Source organism: Myotis daubentonii, chromosome 10 (genome assembly GCF_963259705.1).
Source record: "Myotis daubentonii chromosome 10, mMyoDau2.1, whole genome shotgun sequence".
In the NCBI taxonomy this organism is placed as follows: domain Eukaryota; kingdom Metazoa; phylum Chordata; class Mammalia; order Chiroptera; family Vespertilionidae; genus Myotis; species Myotis daubentonii.
In genome coordinates this window covers 30,588,262-30,614,874 of record NC_081849.1, presented here as the reverse complement: position 1 = coordinate 30,614,874, position 26,613 = coordinate 30,588,262, and the positions used below count along the sequence as shown (strand labels likewise).

Genomic DNA, 26,613 nt, shown 5'->3' with positions numbered 1-26,613 from the left:
AGTGTCAGATGGGGACAAATTAATTCTTGGAATCAGAACAGCCTCTCCCTCTGCAGATCCTGTTAATACTTCAGTCTCAATAATGTTAGGTTGTAATCTTTTGATAATAAATCTGGTACCATTACAAAGATCCCATTTACTTTTGAGATTTCCCAATAGCATGATGATTGCACCCACTTTCAATTCTTGGCTGCACATTAAAATCACCTGGGAATCTTTTTAAAATCCTGATTCCTGTGCCTCATTCTCCAGAAATTGTTTCTTTGTTATGGGGTGGGGCCACAACATCAGTAACAAAGAAACCGAATTAAAACTTTATTGTGGGGAGCCGCTACAGTGTTTTGGACAGGTTCAAGCCTTGGACAGAGGAGAGGGCACAGTCCTCTCATTGCCACGTGCAAGTCCCAGCTTGGAGGGCAGGGCCCTCCCAGCACAATTATAGCCAACAGCTATAGCCAACAGTAGTTGTAAGCTTGAACCTATGGTCCGAACACATGGCCCCACGTGCCTGAGTGATGTAGGCTTGATAGAGTTCAGATGCATGTAGTTCAGTAGGACTGAAACCCAGGAGAATGTTGTAAGCATTGTGGTCATGCCCTTACTTTGCCTCATAGCTTCTGGTATAAAATAAAAGCATGGCTGTGGACGTTATCGCTGTCTCTCAGAGAAGCAGCATCCCACTGAGTCCCGGCTTTCATTCTCTTCTCCGTCTTTTCTAAGCCTTTCTGTTGCCCCCACTCAGGTTCACCCCTGGCCGTGCTGGTGCGGCACACTCCCAGGGAACCACGCTCCCAGGGCGGGTTCCTGCCTCAAACCCTGACCTTGCCAGAAACAGCTCCCGGGAAACAGCTCAGGGACGGCGCAGCCGTTGCCAAGACAACCCCTGCAGGACTGACTTCCTTCTGGTTGGTCGCCAGCCAGACCCCAGTCGTGATGAACACCACTCATGGTTTTTATATAAGTAGATTTGTAAGAAACCTATTGTCATTTCAACATTTACATGACAGACTATTGTTCTTGGGGGTATAGAAAGGAGATGTGTTGGTGAGGGAAAAGGAGGAATATAGGGATGGATGGAGGTCAGCTAGGAAGTCAAAGGCTACTCTGTATACCTGAGAGCATATTGTATAGTGTTAGCTTAGGTGTCAGTTTGGAAGTGGTACTTGTAAAATAGCCACTCTTCTATTTTAGCTGTGGGCTATAGTGGTAGTGTAGGTAATAATTCATTCTTTCTGTCATGGACTCATGCCAGACTTTTTAAGTTACTAAAAACACTAATTTTTCAGTGAGCCAAATCAGAGAAAAGGGTGCTTTGGAGACAGTTTCAGGGGGTTAGCCCAGGTTGAGCTGCCTCTGGCCATTGCTCCCCTGATTGCAGGGCTCCTGCTGTCCCCTAGAGTTTAGGAGATGCATGCCTGAGAGGGAAGAAGAAGGGGAAGAGAAAGGTGTTTGCATGCTTTCAGGAGAGGGAGCATGTCATCATACTTAAATTTACATTTCTGTTATTACTAGCACAATTACACATTTTCATATGTTTACCAATCTTGCAAATTGTCTTTTGCAAATTTCTGTTCATTACTTTTGCCCATTTTCCTGTTGAGCCTTAGTATTCTATGTTTTCATTGATTTTTATTAGACTTTTAATTCACAAGGATATAAACCTCTTTTCTATTATATTTAAAAATACAATTATCTATATTTACTTGCTCCTTGCTTCTGCTATTTTTACATTTAACATTTTGATACTATTAAATTTAACATCTTCATTATAATTTTTCCATGGCTTACTTTTCTGTCCATAGCTTCAGAAAACTGAAATTCTTGTGTAGCATTTACAATGACTTTGTCTTTCTCTATAACTCTAAGTCATAAGGACATTAATTTTGGAGTATGGTATGAGGCAAAGATCTGTATTGTTTCCACCTAACTAGGCATTTCCCCACACCATTTCTGTTATTACTAGCACAATTACACATTTTCATATGTTTAGCAATCTTGCAAATTGTCTTTTGCAAATTTATTTCATTACTTTTGCCCATTTTCCTGTTGAGCCTTAGTATTTAATTCATTTTTATTTAAGGTTATTATTGATTGATACTTTTTTACTGCTATTTGTATTTTGTTTGCCTAGATTTCTCTCTCTATTTCTTCTTCTCATTTCAGCAGTCCCTTTAGCATTTCTTGCAATGCTGGTTGGTGGTGATAAGCTCCTTTGGCTTTTTTTTTTTTTAATGTCTGGGAAGCTCTATTTCACCATCTATTTTGAATGATAGCCTTGCTGGATATAGTCATCTTGGTTTCAGATCTTTGCTTTTCATTACCTTGAGTACTTCATTCCAGTTCCTTCTTACTGGTTGAGTTTCTGATGATAAATCAGCTGACAGCCTATTGGAGTTCCTTTGTAGGTAAGAAATTGCTTTTCTCTTGCTGCCTTTAAGATTCTCTTGCTTTTTTTTGTTTAATTTTTGACATTTTAATTATGATGTGTCTTGGTGTTGGGCTCTTTAGGTTCTTCTTGCTTGGGACTTTCTCTGCCTTCTAATTGTGTGAATTTTTCCTTCACCAGGTGAGGGAAATATTCTGCTATTATTTGTTCAAACATGTTCTCTGTCTCTTGCTCACTTTCTTTCTCTTCTGGTACACTTATTATGTGAATATTTTTCCATTTCATGTTGTCTCACAGCTCAGCTGTCTTCTTGTTTTTTAATTGTTTTTTTCTTTTTGTTCTCTGTGTGGTTTTTTTCTATCCTGTCTTCTAATTCACTAATCTAATCCTCAGCTTCCCCTAATCTGCTGTGTATTACTTCCAACGTGTTCTTTATTAGTACTAGGTCATTCTTTATTTCCAACTGTTCTTTTTCTATAGTTATTGTATCTTTTCTCATACTGTTAAGCATTATTTACCAACATTATTCTGAATTCTATATCAGATAAATTTCTTGTCTCCATTTCATTTATCGCTTCTTCTGGAAAATTCTCTTGTTTTATTATGTGGTGTCTGTTTTTTGTCTTCTCATTATTGCTACCTGTTTGGGTTTATGACTATGAATTAGGTAGATTTGATATGATTCCCAATCTCTAGTGAAGGACAGTGTCAAATGCTGTTTCTGACTAATTAGATCAGGCAAAGACTCAAAGCCTCCAGAGACCCATCTCTGCCTGAGACTGACTGGATTCAGTCTTGAGTAGTCCTTAGGCAATCATACACAGGTGTGGTGAGAGGTTTACCAACTGGGCAATTGGAGCAATTGTTTCTTCCTATAGATTATTATTCTCTGTCTCTTTTAAAAAAATGTATTTTTGTTGATTTTAGAGAGGAAGAGTTAGAGAGAGAGAAACATCAGTGATGAGAGAGAATCATTGATCACCTGCCTCCTGCATGCCCCCTACTCTGGACTGAGTCCAAAACCCAGGCTTGTGCCCTTGACTGAAATAGAACCAGGGACCCTTCAGTCCACAAGCTGATGCTCTATCCACTGAGCCAAACCAGCTAGAGCTAGGGTGTCTGCCTTCTGAGCTAATCCAAAGCCCCCAAATCTAGCTTCTGCTCCCAGAGCTCCAGTCCACTCTGCTTTCCCTCTACGAGAGCCCAACGTGAGTGGCTGCACATTAAATTTTGTGCATTGGCCCTTTAAGAGGGTGCCTGCATTTCCAGCCATTTCTGGCTGGCAGACAGCAACCCTGCTGCTTTTCACAGCCAGATGTTATGTGGGCACCTTTTTTAGTTTTGGTGCTCTCTGCTGGGGGCCCAGCCTGGGGATTAAACCCCAGAGTTCTTAATGGGAACCCCCCACAGCTGAGATATATCTCCAGAAATTCATCTGCTGTCTCTTAGAGCCCGTCCAGCCCTTCCACATCTCCATCCTTCCTACCATTCTCTCTGAGGTCTCCATTTTCCATGCTTGGTTATCAGGATTCTCTCCAGCTAGTCTTCAGTGGATTTCTCAGGATGGTTTTTTTTGTATTTTAGTTGCAATTCCAGTTTGGTCCTGGAAGTGGGTCTGTGTAGCATCCATTTTCTCTGGTACCATTTTTAATCTCTTCTATTCCAACTGTCTTAATATCAGGAAGGTCTTGTTCCCATCATTATATTTCTTCAAAAATTTTTTGGGGTTACTTTGGTCTGGATTTAAACTTTCAAATCTTTATTTGTTATTTTTTTAAAAATATATTTTATTAATTTTTTCAGAGAGGAAGGGAGAGAGATAGTTAGAAACATCGATGAGAGAGAAACATCAATCAGCTGCCTCCTGCACACCTCCCACTGGGGATGTGCCTGCAACCCAGGTACATGCCCTTGACCGGAATCGAACCTGGGACCCTTCAGTCCGCAGGCCGACGCTCTATCCACTGAGCCAAACCGGTTCCGGCTATTTGTTATTTTTTAAGAGACATAAGTTGAGAGAAGTTAAAAACTTCTCCAGGGTCTTTTTGTAGAGTGAGCACAACACTTTCTGACACCTAACCCATGGTCCTTTATGTTAAATAAGTCTTGAAATTCCTTGTCACATCCCACCCTCTTGTCAGACTGTACCTGGTTGCAGACTGGCTTATACTTGAGTCTTGGTTTGTTCAGTATTAGCTCCAGCTGTCTGCGGTTAAAATGGGATACACCAAGGGATTTCACCAAGCCAGCATCTTTGCAAGCTTCCAAAGCCTGTGTAGAGCAAATGCCATTGAATTTAGAATGAAGCCTCAAAACAAGCAAGAATGAATGTTTAGAAGGTTAGTATAAATTCTTTAAAAAAGGAAAGTCCCCGGGTATGTTAATAGTCATTCTGTGAAGAAAAAAATTTGGGGTGGACACAAGTCGGAATTGTTTGATTACGGTATATTGTATACCATATCTTTCTCTGGTAATATATATATAATAATCTTATTTCTTTTTTCTTTGTTTGTTTATAATGATCTTATTTCTTTGAATTTGTTGAGGCTTTCTTTATGGTATGGTACGTAATCAAGTGTCTTAGATGTGTAGAAAATGTATATCCTGCTGTTTTTTGATGCAAATCTTTCTTCTCTATCTCTGTCTCTCACTCTCTCTCATACATATATGAGCTTTTCATGGCTTCTCAATAATTTATAGGAATATGACAGTAATCTCCCACTATAATAGTGAATTTATCAATGTTTTCATGCATTCTATTTAAAAATTAAAAAAAAAATTTATTGTTTTCAGAGGGAGGAAGAAGGAGAAAGAAACACCAAAGATGAGAGAGAATCATTGGTCATCTGCCTCCTGAATCCCCTACTCCCCCCACTGGAGTTCTAACAGGCAATTTGGGCATGGGCCCTGAGTGGAATGAAACCTTGACCTCTTGGTTCATGCTGAACCACAAAGCTTCACCCGTTGGGCTCTACTTTAAAATGTTTTCATATAATTTTTGTTTCATATATTTGCAGATATTTTATTGGGTACATATTTGAGCTTGTATGGCTCAGCAGTTGAGTATTGATCTATGAACCAGGAGATGACAGTTCGATTCCTAGTCAGTGCACATTCCCAGATTGTGGCCTGGTCCCCTTTCGGGGCATGCAGGAGGGACCTGATGGATGATTCTGTCTCATCATTGATGTTTCTATCTCTTCCTCTCCTTTCCTCTCTCTGAAATAAAAATAAATAAATAAATAAAAATAAACATGTCCTCAGGTGAGGATTAAAGAATAAAATAAAAAACTATGTTGTCTGATCCTATATAATAAAAGGCTAATATGCAAGTTGTCCCCTGGGGAGTTTGACCAAGCAGGAGTTGGACCCCTCGATATGTGTGCTGACCACAAGCGGGCAGCGTGGAAAGAAGGAAGGCTCAGCCGGCAGCCAGAAGGCTCTGATTGGCTTTGATCGCTGGCCAGGCATAGGGACCCTACCTGTGCATGACTTTCGTGCACTGGGCCTCTAGGATTAATATCACTATACAACTTTTTCTAAGTATTAGACTGATAAGATTTCCCCCCGCTTCCGTCCTTTAAATTTTAATATAAAATTAGGCCTAGCCTAATTTTTCACATGCCTTTATGTTTAGATGTGCCTAACTCTAATCTGTCAATCTTTGTGCCTTTTAGTAGGCGAATTTAGTTCATATTTATTGTAACTATATATATATTTGGATTGTTTCTACCATCTTAATTTCTTCAGTTTTTCCCACTTTTATATCTCTTTTTAATACTTCCCTTTAAAAAGTTTATACTATATCCTTCCTTTAATAAATATAAGAACTTATATGCTCACACATCCCTTGATTTACCTTCACCCCAACATCTATGATATTAATAGTCTATGCAGAATTTCATTTCCTATTATTATAGGTATATTTTTCTCTCTTTAATATTAAATAATTTTATAGATAATAAAAACTATATCATATTTGATTTGATTACTTTCAGTTTATACACTTCTTGAAGCATCTTTTACAGTTTTGCTCCTCTTATTTAGTAATAGTTTTCAGTGTTGGTCTTTATGTGGCAAAACTTCTGAGCAATGTATGGATCAGAAAATAGTTGCATCATGCATCATTTTTGTCTTACAGTTTGGATACGAAGTTCAACTTCAATGTTCTTTATTCTTTAATACTTTGGTAATACTATTCTATTATCTCTTTTGCTGCTGATAATATAACAGAACTGATCAAAACAAAACTGATACCAATCCTATATAATAAAGAGGTAATATGTTGCCCTAACTGGTTTGGCTCAGTGGATAGAGCGTCGGCCTGCAGGCTAAAGGGTCCCAGGTTCGATTCCAGTCAAGGGCATGTACTTTGGTTGTGGGCACATCCCCAGTAGGGGGTGTGCAGGAGGCAGCTGATCGGTGTTTCTCTCTCATCGATGTTACTAACTCTCTATCCCTCTCCCTTCCTCTCTGTAAAAAAATCAATAAAATATATTTTTTAAAAAAAGAGGTAATATGCAAATTAACCCTCATGCCCTCACAAGATGGCTGCCTATGACCAGACTGGCAGGGATTTAGTGAGGGACGACCAAACAACTGAACAAGCAGGCTGCATGGGGTGACCAGGCCGGCAGGGGAGGCAGTTGGGGGCGACGAGCCCAGCAGGAGGATTAGTGAGGGATGACCAAATGACTGAACAGCAGGCTGTATGGGGCGACCAAGCCAGCAGGGGGAGCAGTTGGTGGCAACCAAGCTGGTGTGGGGGGCAATTTGGGGCAATCAGGGTGGCCTGCATAGGCAGTGAGGGTGATCAGGCCAGCAAGGGGTGGGGGCAGTTACGGGTGACCAGGAAGGCAGGCATGTGAGTGATGAGGAGCCAGCGGTCCAGGATTGTTAGACAGATGTCTACCTGCCAGTTTAAGCCCGATCCCCTAAACCGGCAGTTGGACTTTCGCCGAGGGGACCCAGATTGGAGAGGGTGCAGGCTGGGCTGAGGTACACCCCTCACCCCATGCATGAATTTTGTGCACCAGGCATCTAGTCTAATTATATACTAGTATGAATGACTCTTTTATTGCCTTTCCCTTTTCAGTTTTGTTAGTTTATGCTTCATGTATTTTTGGAGTTTTGTTATTAGGTGCATAGATGTTTAGGATTTATTACCTTTTTATTATAAAACAAACTTTTTTATCCCTGGAAATAAAGAGGCTCTGGAATCTTTGTTGATATTAAAATAGCTACTCCAGCTTTCTTTTTATTACTGTTAGCATATTATATTTTTTCCTGTCCTATAATTTTTTAAACCTTTGATTTTAAACATGTTTGTATAAACGTTTTTATTTAAAATGGGTTTCTTGTATATAACATATAGTGGGGTTTTGCTTTTTGTCCATTCTGACCTCTGCCTTTTAACTGCATTGTTTTAAATATGTATATGTACTGTGATTATTGATATGACTGAGTTTAAATCTTTCATCTTGGTATTTGTTTTTTTATTTCCTCATTTATTCATATACCTTCCTTTTTTCTTTTCCTGCCTTGTCTTGGATTATCTTTTATTATTCCATTTTGTCCCCTTTACTGACTTGTTTGATATACTCTGGAAGCATTAACATTGTCTTTATATTTGATATTCTTAAATTTCTCTATATTGTGTCTAGGTGTGGGTTTCCTTCTCTTCACTCTTTGGTAATCTATGCTCATTCAATATCTCTGTTTTTTTTCTTTAACTATTACCTCTTTACCTTTTTCTTTCTTTCTTGTTTTTCTATTATGTGAGTTCTGAAAATTCTAAGTACTGTACAGCTCTTTGCTTTTCTTTCATATTCAATTTTTTTCTTGTCTTTTCCTATTTCATATTGGGAGATTTCCTCATTCTGATCTTTCAGTTTGATCCCTTTTTCTTTATATCCATTTCATATTTATCCCATCTATTGCATTGTATTTTATTTTTCCTAATTATTACTTTTTTTAAAAATATATTTTATTGATTTTTCACAGAGAGGAAGGGAGAGAGAGAGAGAGTTAGAAACATCGATGAGAGAGAAACATCGATCAGCTGCCTCCTGCACACCCCCCCACTGGGGATGTGCCCGCAACCCAGGTACATGCCCCTGACCGGAATCGAACCCGGGACCCTTCAGTCCGCAGGCCGACGCTCTATCCACTGAGCCAAACCGGTTTCGGCTTTCCTAATTATTACTTAATGCTTGTTTTTAAAAAATGTTTTCTTATTTCTCATTGCTAATATCTTTTCTTATCTCTTTAATATATTAATTGGCTAATTTAAACGTCCTTGGTTCTCTGTTCTGTTTATGTTGGGATCTGTAATTGAGATATGTTGTTTCCTTTTGAAATAAATACCTTATTATTTTGAGCAATGAGCTTATTTTCTCCTGGGGATACTGGCTAACCTGTCAGGCAGACCTTTAGAGGGAAACACCAGACTCCAAATTACTCAGCTCCGATGACATCAGGAGTCAGTATATTGTCTCTTGGGTAGAGAGCCCCAAGCACCAGAAAACTAGTAGCTGCCTCTTCACCCCTCAAAACAACTCCACCCTTCAGGTCTTCAACTGTTACCTAGAGGGGGACACCCATTAGAAAGAGATACTGTACTCATTAGAGTATATTCCCAGACTCCAGAATTTGGAATGGGATGGTAAATGCTGCATCTCTTCCTAAATCAAATAGGAATAATCAGGTCACAATTCAAAAATGTAGTCTTTTAAAATAAAAGAATACAAGGCCCACTTGAACTTACCTCCCAAGTAGCACACAGATTTGTCTTGTGAACTCTCCTATTGCCATTCTCATCTGTAGGAAAAATTTCTTCTCCAGGCTGAGAAAGTAAGACAAAAACAAATGTAATTCTTTTTATTTATCTCTGGGAATTGAAATGATGGAATTTGAATTGTCTTTAGGCCAATATACCCTAGCTCTGGGAAAGCAATTCAAGTTTAATTATTTATATCCTATATAATAAAAGCCTAATATGCAAATTGTCCCCTTGACTGGTAGTTTGACCACTCGTTATGACGTGCGCTGACAACCAGGGGGTGGCACAGTAATGGTGGGTGTCAGTGACACAGTGGTAGCAGCTGGCGGCAGTGGAGACGCTACCAGCCCTAATGGGACCTGATGAAAGTGGGACCTAAGTGGGTTGGTGGAGCAGGTGAGTGCGCAGTGCCAGCAGCAGCAGCAAGGGGCGGGGCTGCCGCCTGGCTCCCAGGCATTGAGGAGCCAGGTGAGGGGCAGGGCGGCTATGACTGATTGCTGCCCAGTGACCAGACAGTGAGCAGTAGCGGTGGCAGGGGGTGGGGCCACTGCCCGGCTCCCAGGCGCTGAGGGAGTAGGGCAGGTGGCCTGACCCCAATCAATTGCCCTGCAGGCAGGATGGTAGAGCAGGTGATGGCGCAGCACCAGGACAAGGCAGGGTGCCAGGTGGGGCTGTGGGAGCTGCAAGGATGGGGTTGCGAGCTGGGGCTGTGATGCGGGGGGCACGAGCTTGGGGCCCAATCCCCACAGGCCACACCGAGGGACCCCACCCATGCACGAATTTGGGCACCGGGTCTCTAGTGTTTATATAATTATATAATAAATTATATTTACATATATATTTACTACTTTTATGGCACTGTCCAAAAATTCTTTCATTTTGCCAAAATATGTGACACATTAATCTCATTATCCTATAGGTACTGGCATTCAGTTTCCCTTTATTTATCAACAGATTATTGTTCTTAAGCCATGAATTTTCTTCTAATGACAGAATTACTCATCAGAAATAGTAGAGCCCTAACCGGTTTTGCTCAGTGGATAGAGCGTCAGCCTGCGGACTCAAGGGTCCCAGGTCCGCTTCCAGCCAAGGGCATGTAAATGTACCTTGGTTTCAGACACATCCCCAGTGGGGGGTGTGCAGGAGGCAGCTGATCGATGTTTCTCTCTCATCGAAGTTTCTAGCTCTCTATCCCTCTCCCTTCCTCTCTGTAAAAAATCAGTAAAATATATTACAAAAAATAGCAGAGTTTGAGACTCAGTGTTTTGACAGCCTAGCCTTACCAAAGTTGAGGAGAGCACGGCATGTTACTTCTCAGTTCTGACAGACTTGCTCACTGGTTTTTTTCCTTTCATTTTGGGGACCTCCAGGAGTTCAGCATTTCTTTTTCCTACTTCACACCATAGCTAGTGTCAACTCCCCTTTTCTGGTTTTTGGGTGATCCTTTCCCAACTAAGGCTGCTGGTGTGGAACGTTATCTTTCAGATTTCTCTTTTTTGGCTGTATCTAAACATGGGACTCATTTCTTATGGGCTTCAAAATGGAATAGAGAGAAATGAAAGATGATTCCTAGGCTCCTTGGGTGGATGGTGGTAATCATTTCCTGAGTTTGGGTTAGCAATCAAGAGTTTTTTATGAATATTTTGAGTTTGAAATGATCAAATGTTCAAGTGGCTATTTGAGAAGGCAGGTGAACAGAGAAATCTCAGAAAGATGCTTAGAAAGATGCCATAGCTGTAGACAAAAGTTGGTAGCCCTTACATATAAAATAAAAATCAATCCTTGCAACTATATGAAGTCATTTATAGACACAGGGTGGCTCATTAAGACAAGAATATTGAGAATAGAGGTACTGTTCAGGGCATAACAACATTTGGAGGTTGGCAGAGAAGATGCCAAAGTGTCAAGAGAGGGTGGTATTATAGAAGTCACAAGAAGAAGAAGTGTACGGGAGATAATGGTCAACTGTGTTGAAAGATATCCTGTATAATAAAATCCTAGTAGGCAAATCAACAGAACAGCTGAAGGACCGGTTGCAATGATGTGCACTGACGAGGAGGGGGCAGATGTTCAATGCAGGAGCTGCCCTCTGGTGGTCAGGGTGCTCTCACATGGGAGGAGCTCTGCTCAGCCATAAGCCAGGCTGATGGCTGCCAGTACAGCGGTGGTGGTGGGAGCCTCTCCTGCCTCATCAGCAGCGTTAAGGATGTCCGACTGCAGCTTAGGCCTGCTCCCGCTGGCAAGTGGACATCACCCGAGGGCTGCCAGGCTACCAGAGGAATGTCTGATTGCCATCTTAGGCCCAATCTCCTGGGGAGTGGGCCTGAGCTAGCAGGTGGTCATCCCCTGAGGGGTCCCAGACTGCGAGAGGGCACAGGCCTGGCTGAGGGACCCCCCTCCCCCGCAGAGTGCACAAATTTTTGTGCACCGGGCCTCTAGTTCTATATAATAAAATCCTAATAGGCAAATCAATGGAACAGCAGAAGGACCGGTTGCTATGATGTGCACTGACCAGCAGGGGGCAGATGCTCAATGCAGGAGCTGCCTCCTGTGGTCAGTGCACTTCCACAGGGAGAGCGCCACTCAGCCAGAAACTGGGCTCATGGCTGGCAAGTGCAGTGGCGGTGGTGGCCAGCAGACGGTCATCCCCCAAGGGGTCCTGAACTGTGAGAGGACTCAGGCTGAGCTGAAGGACCCCCTAAGTGCATGGATTTGGTGCACTGGACCTCTAGTCAAATAATATGAGGATACAATGTCTATTTGGTATGGTTGGCAGCATTGAGGTCTTTTTAGGATAATAGGAATTTTTATTGAAAATCAAGCAATTGGACAAAATTCATTATATATATATTTTTTTCTGCATCTCACCTGACAAAACTTTCCCCTCGTGATAACTTAGCAAACACAATTTTGGCTCAGTTTCCTCCTGTCTCACTTATTCCTCCATGCCACATAACCATTCATGTTAATTATCCTTTCTGTCTCTGCTTCCCAAGCTCTTTGTACTTCTCAACACGATGGCCCACATTTCCACTCCAGTCTCTCTCCTTATTTCTTGCCTTTTGCATTTCCCAATTTTATTTCTGCTCAGAATGGTTTTATGCCTCTATCATACACTGTGTTAAATATTTTTTACTTACCCCGATTTTTATTAAGTCCTTATCATTTCTGAGCCCATGTTAGCTATTTACATGATGTTCCTCTTAAGCTTCCATTGTGCCTACCTTACTCATCCCTCATCCGAATCATTCCATGGTCTTTCTCCCTCTACTCCTGCTCCTACTGTACGACAGTATTAGAAGAATATTTCAACCCTCTAAAAATCCATGCTATTGATTCTCATTCCTGTCCATCGGTAACTTCATTTGTCTTTTAAAAATGCCATTCCTCATTTAAAAAGCATAAGGCAGAAGGGGCTGTACAGTGTAGAAGAACAAATATGGGATTGGCATCAGGGGATCCAGGATCTGGTCTCAGTCTGATGGATTTTAAACCTGAGTTACCTATTTCATTGCCTGGGGCCTCAAACTTTTCTTTTGTGAACTGAAGATATTCTGTATATTGAAATATATATTTCCACCTGAAGATTTTATAACATTTTATTAGCTATAAAATGTCAGGCACTGTGTCTGTAATTTCACATATATAATACTAGTGACTCCTCATAACACTTGGCAAATGAGTTGGTATCGTCTCCAATTTACCAATTATGAAATTGAAGGAAAGTTCAGGAATATCAAAGACAATATGCTAATACACAATAAAACTGAAAGTCAGTCCCTCTTCTGTGTGACTCCAAAGTTCATACTCTTTCCACTGGAACATGTTTAGGTGATATGTAAAAGGATCAGGTCATAACTTGACCAAGTCATCTGGCTCACATCTGACAGAGCTGGGATTCAAACAAGGTGCCCTGAATCTGTAGCCCGCTTCATACCGCCATGCTTGCTACGTGACCTCTGATTATTGAGTGCAGTGGAAATCGGTTATTTTTCTTTCTACTATCCTTAGCCTTCTTTATAGAGGAACTCATTACACATTGTGTGGGCTGACCCAGCTCCAATTCTTGGCCACAGATGTCAGACACCAATGCCCTTACACAAAGATTAGTCAGCAAAAGTTATGTGACCCAAGCAAGGCAGATCTGTGTTTCTTTATGAGTTTTAATGTGTAGTCTCTCTTCCTCTGAATTCTTTTTTTCAAAAAAATATTTTATTGATATTTTTAAAGAGAGGAAAGGGAGGGGAGATAAAGAGTTAGAAGCATTGATGAGAGAGAAACATCGATCAGCTGCTTCTTGCACACCTCCTACTGGGGATGTGCCTGCAACCAAGGTACATGCCCTTGACTAGAATCGAACCTGGGACGCTTCAGTCCGCAGATCAGCAATCTATCCACTGAGCCACGCCAGCCGGGCTCTTCCTCTGAATTCTTAAGTTGTATTGACAAGGAAGGATTGGCATATCAATGGGCATTTGCCATCATATAGAAAGAGATTTTTGAGAAAGTGCCAGAGTATAGAAACATAGTTTCAACTTCTGGATCCAGTCCTTTGGAATTAGATATGCCTTGGAATTCTTAGTTCCCTTTTTTGCTAAAGCCAATTTGAGTTGGGTTTCTGCTATTTATAACAAGAGTTCTGACTAAAACAAAGGTGTTGGGTATACCAAGTAATGAACAAAGAGTGTGGAATTGCCTAGGTCAGTATGGGATTGTGGATAGTGAGGATTCTCCAGCTGAGAATTGGATATTCTTGCTATGCAATAGCATGGCATCTTGTTAAATTGTTGCCTTGCTGTGTCTGAGACTGACAATGGGCATACTAAGATTGGAGCTTTAGGGCACTTAGTAGGAAAACATTGGGTGTTAAGAGTTTGTTGGCCATTTTTGCAGTCTTCAGTCAGGTACTGAAGAAATATAAATGTGTTTATTGCTACTTGGCTTGTAAGATGAGTGGTAAGATCATATTTTGATAAAACAGGTACTTTCTGCTTCTAGATTCCTCCCCAAATAGCAGAAGTTCAGCTCTGAGCCTTCTAGAGTTAGAAAAGTCTGTGTCAGCCAGGACAGGAAGGTAAGAATCCTAGAGGGAAATAAAATTGGACTTTGGGAGAATCCTTGTCCATTTTTCTCTGAAGACAAGATCTCAGGCCAATGATGCCACACCCAACAAAGGAGCACCATCCAATGAGATGGAGACTGGGTGCAAAGAATGCATGACCTGTGCCTCCCTGTTTTGTATTATTTCAAGTCAGAAGGGGCATTAAGCTAAGGACTGATCAGATGAGGCGGATAGGATATTTCTTTACTCAGATGCAGAAACCACAGGCTAAAGATTAGATACAGGAAGATTTCTAGTTTTAATTACTCTTTAATGGAGCTGACTGAATGTGAATTTACTGAAAGCCAAGGAAATTTTTAAGGGATATAGACTGTCCACAAAATCCCAAACTGGCCATTAAAAGCCTTTGCTTAACCAAGGCCACTGTGAAGCTTGCAAATTCGTCTGAAGAATGCAAAAGGGGAATCTTTACCAAAGGCCCTTTTGGATGTTACCATGGAGAAGAGTCATCAAGGAAAGAGCTTCCAGAGAACAGAACAAGGGCAGCCAGGTTGCTTGTGTGAAGGAAATCTGGGCACCTCAATGACCAGTTTCATTTTTCGTCTCTCCTTTCTCAGAGACATTTTAAAGCAGTAAGGATGTGTTGTTGGTGGTTAAATTAACACAGAGTCCATAGATTGAGAAAGTTTAAGGAAGAAGTGCATTTGAACCAGAGGAATAGCTATCACCATGATCTTGTTGCTGACACCCCAAAAACTTGACCATTCTTTGGGTTATTTCCCTTTTTGGGGGTGGAAGGTAAGTTTTCAGTTGTATATATTATTTTGCGTTTTGTCATGCAGATATATTTTCAAGTCTATATGAGTGGGAAGAAGGGTGTGTCTGGATGCTGGACAATTAAAATATGGAGTATCCTTTGGTGACTATGTGATGGATTGATGGAGACAATTTAAACTACAGTTGTAAAGATATGTTGTAATAGAAAGTGCATTGGATTCGGAATCAAGAACCATGGGATCCAAGCCTGAGTCTGTTACACGTAATGTTTCTGGGCATTTGTTAGGCTAGGTCAGTGCTGTCTGACCTACAGTAACAAAACGATAACATTCTGTGGTGCTAAGTAATGAACTAGCTTTGTGCACATGGCTGCTGGCTCATGGCTGCCAAAGAGCAGAGGCCAAACCTTTAGGTGTCTGAACTCACCTTAAAAGCCATGGGCGTTTCCATTATGTAAAGATCAACATAATCTAGCTGGAGGTCCTGGAGTGTCTTCTGCAGTCTTGGGAGGACTCTCTTTGGGTCAAAATCTGTACCCCAAAGCTGAAAGAATAAAAAGGGGATCATTGTGACATCCACTCTCTTTAAAAGTAAAGGGTGCAGCTCTTTATTCTTTACGATGCATTCATTCATTTTACTGCATAAAAATGTTTATGCTGAAGTTTCATCTGAGTATAGGATAAGCTGATATAACTCTTGACACCCGTAGTACAACTTTATCAGACTATAATATCAGAACTGCCTTAGCTATAATATCAGGTTTGGCTCAGTGGATAGCGTGCCAGCCTGAGGACTGAATGGTCCCAGGTTTGATTCCAGTCAAGGGCACATGCCCGGGTTGCAGGCTCAATCTCCAGTAGGGTGCGTTCAGAGGCAGCTGATCAATGATTCTCTCTCATCATTGATGTTTTATCTCTCTCTCCCTCTCCCATCATCTCTGAAATTAATTAAAAGAATATATTTTAAAAATGAATATAATACCAGAATATGTATCCATATGTTCATTGCAGCATTATTTACAATAGCCAAAATATGGGAGTAACCCAAGTGCCCATCAGTAGGTGAGTGGATAAGGAAGTAGTGCATCTATGCAATGGAATATTACTGAGCCATTAAAAAGAATGAAATATTGCCGTCTGCAACAGCATGGGTGGACCTACAGGATACTGTGCTGAGTGACATAAGACAAAAAGAGAAAGGTAAATGTCATATGATTTCACTTATACCTGTAATCTAGAACACAAAATTAAATCAACAAGCAACAACAGATAAAGACTCACAGATGCAGAGACCATTTGGATGGTTGCCAGATGGGAGGAGAGTTGGGGGGATGTGTGAAAAACATGAAGGGATTTAGAAGTACAAATTGGATTTGTAGTAACAGGATAGTCTTGGGGATGTGAAGCATAGCATAGGGAATCTATATGAATAAAAGCCTATATGGATGTCACACCCTCACACTGTCACAATGTAACAATCCATCACCAGGAGACTGCGTGTGCAGCAGATGCGTGTGGGTGGGTGGGGACTCGACGCTGTGTGTGTGGCACTGAGGCAGGTCCTGTGGCTCCACGTGGCGATGCCAAGGGCGGGACCCCTGGCTCTGGCCTACCTCTTTGGGGCAATCCATTGAGGAGCTTTGGATGGGTGGGCGGGGCCTACCTCTTTGGGGAGATCGATCGTGGGGCTAATGCACTGTGTGAGGGTAGAGGCCAGGCTGGGGACCACCCCCCCCTCCCGCAGAGTGCATGAATTTCATGCACCGGGCCTCTAGTATAGTCAATAATATTGTAATAACGATGTATGGTCTCAGATGGGTACTAGATTTATCAGGGTGAGCACTTTGTAAGTTATTTAAATGTCTAATCACTGGGTTGTACACCAGAAGCTAATATAATATTGCACATTAGCTGTAATTGAAAGATAAATAATTATTTTAAAAATAGGAATAATGGACCCGAGACTTAAAGATTCCCCTGAACCACAGAGGACCTAATTTGGAGACAAGCCTTCCTCTATGCAGTGCTAATTTCCTAATTGACTCTCAGTACTTAAACTTTTCCTCACTGTGTAACTAGGGAGCATGTACCTGAATAGTTGTGCTGACCTGGCCCCTTTACTTTCATGTCACTCTGATAAAGGATGTGCTTCATTTGAGCAAGAAATATGATTGTGTGGACATCTTCTCTGGATCCTTCACATTGTTATGGGCAATGCAGAAGCTGGTGAAGTTTTAAATTATTGCAAAGATTTAGATTTACTGGTCTTTTGTTCTCATTTGGTTATACTCAGACTCCAGGGAAATTTTGTCAGTTCCTACTAAGAAGTTACGGGATGTCTATTTTAAACGATAATGTCACCAACACAGCAGGGTATGAGACCCCAGACTTATCCCACAATGAGGCCAACAATTAGACAGGTAACCATGAATGAAATGGGGAGATGTTGGTAAAAGGGTATAAACTTCTAGTTATGAGATGAGTAAGTTCTGAGGAGCTAATATACAGCATGGTATTTCAGGTTAATAGTACTCTATTGTATACTTTAAAGTTGCTAAGAAAATAGGTCTTAAATGTTTTCTCACCATAAGAAAAGGAATGGTAATGATGTGAAGAGATGGAGGTGTTAGCTAACATTATGGTGGTAATCATTTTGCAATCTATAAGTGTTTCAAATGAACATGTTGCACACAAATTCACATAATGTTGTATGTCAATTATATCTCAACTAGAGACCCAGTGCACAAAATTCGTACACGGGTAAGATCCTTAGGCCTGGCCAAAGATCAGGTCCGATCAGGGCCATCCGGCTGCAAGCCAGGGCCTCCCTTCCCCAGCTGCCGGCTGCTTTTCGGGTCCTTCCTTCATTCTGCACCACCTCCAGGTGGTCAGTGCATGTCATAGTGAGCAATCGAACTCCCAGTCTCCCAGTTGAACTCCCGAGGGGACAATTTCCACATTTGGTTTTTATATATATACTAGAGGCCTGAGGCACGAAATTCGTGCGGGTGGGGGGCCCCCAGCTTGTCCTGCACCCTCTTGCAATCTGGGACCCCTAGCTTCTAACTGCCTGCCTGCTCGCACCTTACCTCCTGCCTGATCACTCCTTACTGCTTGGTCTTAGCGCTGCTGTGGAGGCGGGAGAGGATCCCGCCACCACCACTGTGCTCACCAGCTGTGAGCCCGGCTTCTGACTGAGCAGCACTCCCACTGTGGGAGTGCACTGATCACCAGGGTGCAGTTCCTGCATTGAGTGTCTGCCACGTGGTGGTCAGTGCGCGTCATAGCAACTGGTCGTTTTGGTCAGTTCACCATAACGGTCACTGGGCTTTTATTATATAGACTAGAGGCCCGGTGCACAAAAATTGGTGCACTCGGGAGGGGAGAGGGGGTCTCTCAGCCCGGTCTGTGCCCTCTCGCAGTCTGGGACCCCTTGGGAGATAACGACCTGCTGGCTTAGGCCTGCTCCCAGGTGGCAGAGGGCAGGCCCAATCCCTAGGTGCAGCCCCTGATCGGGCTCAGAGCAGGGCCGATTGGGGAGTTGGGGCACCGCCCCCTGTCATGCACAGAGCAGGGTGGATCAGGAGGTTGCGATGCCACCCCTAGTCACGCTCAAATACCTGCTTTCAGCAGCGGATGCGTAAGAGCTGGAGCCTCAGAGCTAAAGCTGGCCCAGAACAAAAAAAAGAAAGAAAAAGAAAAGAAAAAAAGGAGCTGTTGGGAGCTTCAGTCACCTCTAGCCTGAAAACAGCCCTCAGTCCCTCACCCAGACTGGCCAAGCATCCCAGTGGGGACTCCCACCCTGAAGGATGTGTGACCAGCTGCAAACAGCCATCATCCCCTCACCCAGGCTGTCCAGGCACCCCAGTGGGACCCCCACCCTGATCCAGGACACCCTTCAGGCCAGACCAGCAGGCACCCACCCGTGCACCAGGCCTCTACCCTATATAGTAAAAGGGTAATATGCCCCCCAGCACCGGGATCAGCAGAGCCGCGAGGCCTCCTGGCACTGGGATCAGCATGACAGGGGGCAGCACCCAAACCCCCTGATCGCCCTGTGGCTCTGTGTGTGACGGGGCGGGGCCACAACCTCCCTATCCACCCTGCTCTGTTTGTGACAGGGGAAGGCACCCCAACCCCCTGATCAGCCCTGCTCTGTGTGTGACAGGGGGGAGCTCCCCAACCTCCTGATCGCCCTGCGGCTCTGTGTGTGACGGGGTGCACTGGGCCTCTAGTCTAATCTAATAAAAGAGAAACATGAAAATTGACCGTACCTCCGCTTTGCCTCAAGTACACCCACCAGCCAATCAGAGTGACTATATGCAAATTAAACCAACCAAGATGGTGGCCTGCAGTCATGGTGCAGGAGCAAGCAGGAGGCTTGGTTGCCCTGGCGATGGAGGAAGCCAAGCATTCTGCCTGCCCTGGTTGGCTGTGGCCTCCGCGCAACGCAACAAAGTTTCAATTATAGAAGATAAATAAATCCCAGATACCTGCTTCCAGCCAGCCTCCACTGGGAGCTTGTTTGGCTGGGGGCTGTGGTCAGTCTGCAAACAGCCATCAGCCACTCACCCAGGCTGGCCAGGCACCCCAGCAGGACGCCCCACCCTGAAGGGGCTGTGGCCAGTCTGCAAACAGCCATCAGCCATTCACACAGGCTGTCCAGGCACCCCAGCAGGACCCCTCTCCCTGAAGAGGGTGTGGTCAGCCTGAAAACGGCCCTCAGCCTCTCACCCAGGCTGGCCAGGCACCCTAGCGGGACACCCACCCTGATCCGGTACACCCTTCTCAGTAAACTAGCAGGCCACCACCCATGCACCAGGCCTCTATGCTATATAATAAAAGGGTAATATGCAAATTGACCCTAACAGCAAAACGAATGGCAGTGACTGGTCACTATGACACACTGACCACCAGGGGGCAGACGCTTAGTGCAGGAGCTGCCCCCTGGTGGTCTGTGTGCTCCCAGAGGGGGAGCACTGCTCAGCCATAAGCCAGGCTGACGGCTGCCAGTATACCAGTAGTGGTGGGAGCCTCTCCCGCTTCTCAGCAGTGCTAAGGATGTCTGACTGCAGCTTAGGCCTGCTCCTCGCTGGCAAGTTGACATCCCCCGAGGCCTCCTGGGCTGCCAGAGCGGTATCTGACTGCCAGCTTAGGCCCAATCCCCCGGGGAGCCGGCCTAAGCCAGCAGGTTGTCATCCCCTGAAGGGTCCCAGACTGCAAGAGGGCACAGGCTGGGCTGAGCAACCTTCCCTGAGTGCACAAATTTTTGTGCAGCGGGCCTCTAGTGTGTGTGTGTGTGTGTGTGTGTGTGTGTGTGTGTGTGTGTGTGTATACACACACACAAACATATATATATCTGGAAAAAAAGTTAATAAGATAAACTTAGATAGGTTAACAAAAAAAAAGAAAAAGAAATTACTCATTCTTGAAAGAGTCAGGTAATGAAAGAATAAGGCTTGGATTGTCAAGGAGAAGCATGTGTACTTTTAAAGTCTGTACACATAAGTTCCTGAGGGGTAGTAAGCATCTCACGATAAATTAGTACATCTTGAAGCATCAAATTTGCTGAAAGATTTCAGTGGGGAAAAATGTTCTACCCCTTTTGTCACAAGTAAGGGAAAGCAAAATTAGTAAAATGTGATCTTGATCTTTTATTTATTACTAGCTGTACCCGGCAACGCGTTGCTGTGGCTCAGTCTGGTTAAATGGAAAGAAAGAAAAGAGAAAGCACACGTTCCTAATATGTTTAATTTCACAATGCTTGTGGGCGTACAATATTTTTTGTTGTTCCATTGTCTGTGCAGATATAGAGATTGCGTAAAATATTTAGTATAGCGTGTGTTGCTTTTTTGTCCAACAGATGGCGCTGTTTTTCAAAAAAGCATGTTTTTACCTGTCACAGGTATGACATCTCTATAATCAACACTAATAAAAGAGAAAAATGGTAATTGGCGTACGACGATACCCTTTTCATTGGCTAATCAGGGCTATATGCAAATTAACTGCCAACTAAGATTGGCAGTTAACTGTCAACAAGATGGCGGTTAATTTGCATATGTAGGCACAATGCAGGGAGGCGAAAGGGAAAGCAGGAAGAAGCCCCCTGCCACTGACAGTGATCGGAAACCCAGGGGGGAGCTAAGAGCTGGGGGGCAGGGCAGAGGCAGCCCTGGGGCCGCCTTTGCCCTGCCCCCCAGCCATGATCGGAGAATCAGGTGCCTTTTCCGCCCTGGCCAGTGATAGCAGGAAGTAGGGGTGGAGCCAGCGATGGGAGCTGGGCACGGTCGAAGCTGGCAGTCCCAGGAGCTAGGGGTCCCTTGCCTGGGCCTAAAGTGGAGCCCACGATCGCGGGGCCGCTGCAGCTGCGGGTCCCCGCTGCCCGGGCCACACGCCTAAGCCAGAGGCATCCTGCAGGGGCAGGGGCGGAGCCCGCGCAATCGCGGCGCCCCCCGCTGCCACTGCAGGTCCCCGCTGCCCAGGCCCGATGCCTAGGCCAGAGGCATCAGGCCTGGGCAAGGGGATGATCCTGCGATTGGAGGGTGATGGGGGTCAATGCCTGAGGGCTCCCAGTATGTGAGAGGGGGCAGGCTGAGCTGAGGGACACTCTCCCCCCACACACATACCCAGTGCACGAATTTCGTGCACCAGGCCCCTAGTAGGTATATAAAAACACGGGAGTATTCGAATGCAACATACTTTCAAAATTTCAAAGATTTAAGATTTTGAAAAACTAACATTTACATTTTTATTTATATAGATGTCAGGCAATCATTTTATTTTTTTAGCCTTGAAAGCAAGACAAGAGAAAACTTCAGATGGAGAGCATAGTGGGAAAATGTTTTTTGTTGTTACTGTGGGCCCCTTTGGTGGTATTGCTGCCACCCAATGTCAGTGAAAATTCTGTGTTTTTTTATATTTTAATTTTAAAAAAGCCATATAGTACTAGCTTTATAATAGGCACTGTTTAAGTATTTTGTAAATGTTAATTCATGCTAACTTTATGAAATAATTGATTTAATTCAGTGTGATTTTTCCAACATGATAGATATTGCAACAGGTTTAAATGTTTACCAGAAGGAAATTTTGGGGTTCATTTTTCTTGGTGATTATTAAAAACCTCATTCTTGCAAGAAACAAACAAGGATAAATTATTCAGATAATGTAAAAGTTTAAAAAATTTAAGATAAGTCAGTTTTCAAAAGTCTTTCTGGCTTTGGACAGGTTGCTTTGGCGTAGGTCCTGACAATATGAATTCAAGTTTACTCCTCTGTGGAAACATTTGGAGAGCACTGTTAAAGGTTTAAGGTTTTACTCTAGTGTGAGACTGTAATAATAAAATCTTTAGGTATCAGAATTGTAAAGCTATAATAAAGTGAAAGCTTCAGGTTGATATTTTGGGACAGTGGCCCCTTGGAATCATAACCCATACATGGCTGGTGATTTGGGGAACTGAAAATCCATGGAGAAATTGGAAAGAGACTGAGTAGGGAGCTGGAAGGAGGGGAGGTCTGGAGAGAAGGTGAAATCAGAAACAGTATTTTTTTTTTTCTTTAGGTTTCTCAGGATAATCCCCTATCTAATAAGAGAAACATGGTAATTAGCATACGACCGCTACCCTTCCCATTGGCTAATCAGGGCAATATGCAAATTAACTGCCAGCCAAGATGGTGGCCGGCAGCCAGGCAGCTTAAAGTGAACATGAGGCTTGCTTGCTTCAGTGACGGAGGACTCCAACGTTCCCCACCTGCTGCTGCAGGCCTCTGAGCTGCAACTCTAAGCAACTATGTTACAAATATAGAAGCTAAACAAAACCCCAGAAACCTGCTTTAGTCCGTCTGGCTTCAGCCAGCAGGATCGCAACATTGTTTCAAATACAGAAGGTAAACAAAGGCCAGAAACCTGCTTTCAGCAGCAGAGGCCTAAGAGCTGGAGCCAAGCCTCAAAGCTAAAGCTGGCCCAGAACAAACAAAAAAAAGAAAAAAAGGAGCTGTTGGGAGCTTCAGTCACTCACCAACCTGAAAACAGCCCTCAGCCCCTCACCCAGACTGGCCAGGCACCCCAGTGGGGACCCCCACCCTAAAGGGTGTGCGACCAGCTGCAAACAGCCATCATCCCCTCACCCAGGCTGTCCAGGCACCCCAGTGGGGACCCCCACCCTGATCCAGGACACCCTTCAGGGCAAACCAGCCGGCCCCCACCCGTGCACCAGGCCTCTATCCTATATAGTAAAAGGGTAATATGCCTCCCAGCACCGGGATCAGCAGAGCCGAGAGGCCTCCTGGCACTGGGATCAGCATGACAGGGGGCAGCGCCCAAACCCCCTGATCGGCCCTGCTCTGTGTGTGACAGGGTGCGGCACCCCAACCCCGCCCCCCCACGGGCCCTGCTCTGTGTGTGACGGGTTAGAGCCTTCACCTCCCCATCAGCCCTGCCCTGAGTGTGACAGTGGCAGTGCCCCAACCCCCTGATCAGCCCTGCTCTGTGGGTGATAGAGGGCAGTGCCCCAACCCCCCCTGCCCCCCCACGGGCCCTGCTCTGTGGTTGACGGGGTAGAGCCATAACCTCCCCATTAGCCCTGCTCTGTGTGTGACAGGGGACGGTGCCACAACTCCCCTATCGGCCCTATTCTGTGAGTGACAGGGGGGAGCTCCTCAACCCCCAGATGGGCCCTACTCTGTGCGTGACAGGGGGGAGCTCCCCAACCCCCTGATGGGCCCTGCTCTGTGTGTGACAGGGGGGAGCTCCCCAACCCCCTGATGGGCCCTGCTGTGTGCATGACAGGGTACGGAGCCCCAACCCCCCGATGGGCCCTGCTCTGTGCGTGATAGGGGGCAGCACCCCAACCCCCTGATTGGTTCTGCTCTGTGCGTGATGGGGATGGCGCCGCAACCTCCCCATCGACCCTGCCTTGAGTGTGACAGGGGGCGGTGCCCCAACCCCCCAATCAGCCCTACCCTGAGCGTGACTGAGGGTGGCATCGCAACCTCCCAATCCACCCTGCTCTGTGCATGACAGGGGGCGGTGCCCCAACTCCCCAATCGGCCCTGCTCTGAGCCCGATCAGGGGCTGCACCTAGGGATTGGGCCTGCCCTCTGCCACCCGAGAGCAGGCCTAAGCCAGCAGGCCATTATCTCCTGTGGGGTCCCAGACTGCGAGAGGGCATATGCTGGGCTGAGGGACCCCCCCTTCCCCCCGAGTGCACAAATTTTTGTGCACTGGGTCTCTAGTATATATATAAGAGCCTAAGCAACTGTCCAACTGTTCGACTGTCCGACCGGTAGCTATGACACTCAATGACCACCAAGGGTAGACTCTCTGAATGTTAGCTATGATGCGCACTGACCACCAGGAGGCAGACGCTCAACACAGGAGCTGCCAAGCAACAGCAACTTGGCAGAGTGCCCTCCCATACTCTGGGACCCCTCGGGGGATGTCAGACTGTCAGTTTCGGCCTGATCACGCAGGCCAGGCTGAGGGACCCCATCTACTGGAGGAACCCCGCTCACTCAGCAGATGCCCTCTGAACCTCGGCGCTGCCCCAGTTGCGGCTGGCGGGGGAGGGACCATAGGAGGTTGGCTCCAGGGCGTGTCTGGCCCGTCTCGCCCAGTCCCACCCCACTGGCCATCTTCTAATTACTTTCAGTTTGCATGAATCCATTCACCGGGCCTCTAGTAAAACCTTAAAAATACTAGAAGAAATTACAGGCAACAAAATCTCAGACATCTCTCCTAGTAATATGTTTACTAAAACATCTCCTAGGGCAGTGGTCGGCAAATTGCGGCTCGGCAAACTGCAGCTCGCGAGCCTCATGCGGCCTTTTGGCCCCTTGAGTGTGGCTCTTCCACAAAATACCGACTTCTACGCATGGGCCACGAAGTTTCAATTGCTCTGTATGTGCGCGTCTGCATGTGGTATTTTGTGGAAGAGCCACACTCAAGTGGCCAAAGAGCTGCATGTGGCTCGTGAGCCACCGTTTGCCGATCACGGTCCTAGGGCAACGGAAACTAAGCAGAAAATAAAAAAATAGGACTACATCAAAATAAAAAGCTTCTGCACAGCATGAGAAACCATCAATAAAATGAAATGGGAGCCCACAATATATGACAATGATACATCTTGCAAAGGGTTAATATCCAAAATATATACGGAGCCCTAGCTGGTTTGGCTCACTGTATAAATTGTCGGCCTGCAGACTGAAGGGTCCCAGGTTCAATTCCAGTTAAGGCACATGCCAAGGTTGCATGCTTGATCCCCAGGAAGGGACATGCAGGAGGCAGCCAATCAATGATTCTCTCTCATCATTGATGTTTCTATCTCTCTCCCCCTCTCCCTTTCTTTCTTAAAATCAATAAAAAAATATATTTAAAAACAACAAAAACCCCAAAATATATAAGAAAGTCATACAACTTAACAAAACGAAGACAAACAATCCAATTAAAAAATGGGCAAAGGACCTAAATGGACACTTTCCAAAGTGGATATACACATGGCCAAGAGACATATGGAAAATCCTCAAAGTCACTCTCATCATCAGAGAGATCCAAATTAAAACAACAATGAGGTATTACCTCACACTTGTTAGAATGGCTACCATCAGTAAATCAACAAATAACAAGTGATGGCGAGGATGTAGAGAAAAGGAAACCCTAGTACACTGCTAGTGGGAATGCAGACTGGTGCAGCCATTATGGAAAACATTATGGAGTTTCCTCAAAAAATTAAATATGGAACTGCCTCTTGACCCAGTGATCCCACTTCTAGGAATATATCCTAAGAAACCTGAAACACTAATCAGAAAGGATATATGCACTCCTGTGTTCATAGCACAATTTATAAAAGCTAAAGCCAGGAAAACCCAAGTGTCCATTATTAGATGAGTGGATAAAAAAGCTGTGGTACATTTATATCATGGAACTAGAGGCCTGATGCGCAGATTTGTGCACTGATGGGGTCCCTCGGCATGGCCTGCGGGGATTCGGCCGAAACTAGCAGTCCAACGCCACCTGGTGCTCCTGCCTCCTGGCCCCGCTGTGCCTGCCATGGGCTCACTCCCAGTCACTCTCGATCAGCAAAGGCATGTTCCACCACAGCAGCACTCGCCAGCCATGAGCTCAGCGTCTGGCACCTGGCGGTCAGCTGAGCAGGACCCCCACTGCTGGAGTGCACTGATCACCAGGGGGCAGCTCTCACGTTGAGCGTCTGCCCCCAGGTGGTCAGTGCGCATCATAGTTACTGGTTGATCGGTTGGTTGCTAAGGCTTTTATATATATAGATAGATACCATGCGCCAGAAAAAGGATCCCTTACTCTTTGAGCAAGCATGGAAGGACCTTTAGCATATTATGCTAAGCCAGTGGTTCTCAACCTTCCTAATGCCGCGACCCTTTAATTCAGTTACTCAATGTTGTGGTGACTCCCAATTTCATTGTTACAAATTGAACATAATTAAAGCATAGTGATTAATCACAAAAACAATATGTAATTATATATGTGTTTTCCAATGGTCTTAGCCGACCCCTGTGAAAGGGTCGTTCAACCCCCAAAGGGGTCACGGCCCACAGTTTGAGAACCGCTGTGATAAGCAACAATAAGCCAGTCACAGAAA

The 26,613-nt window shown here is 44.6% G+C and overlaps 1 protein-coding gene across 2 annotated transcripts in view; it reads right to left on the bottom strand.

Moving 5' to 3' along the window:
* LOC132211432 (aldo-keto reductase family 1 member D1-like) overlaps nt 1-26,613 on the bottom strand; it is a 52,595-nt gene that overhangs the window by 12,467 nt on the left and 13,515 nt on the right. Inside the window, exons 3-5 of one of the 2 annotated variants that reach the window (XM_059656112.1) lie at nt 15,433-15,549; nt 9,153-9,230; nt 4,535-4,657 (exon numbers count right to left, since the gene is read on the bottom strand). In XM_059656112.1, coding sequence (XP_059512095.1) covers nt 4,535-4,657; nt 9,153-9,230; nt 15,433-15,549 — 318 coding nt within the window. The remainder of the gene's footprint in view (nt 1-4,534; nt 4,658-9,152; nt 9,231-15,432; nt 15,550-26,613) is intronic. The other variant, XM_059656113.1, reaches the window with a different exon arrangement.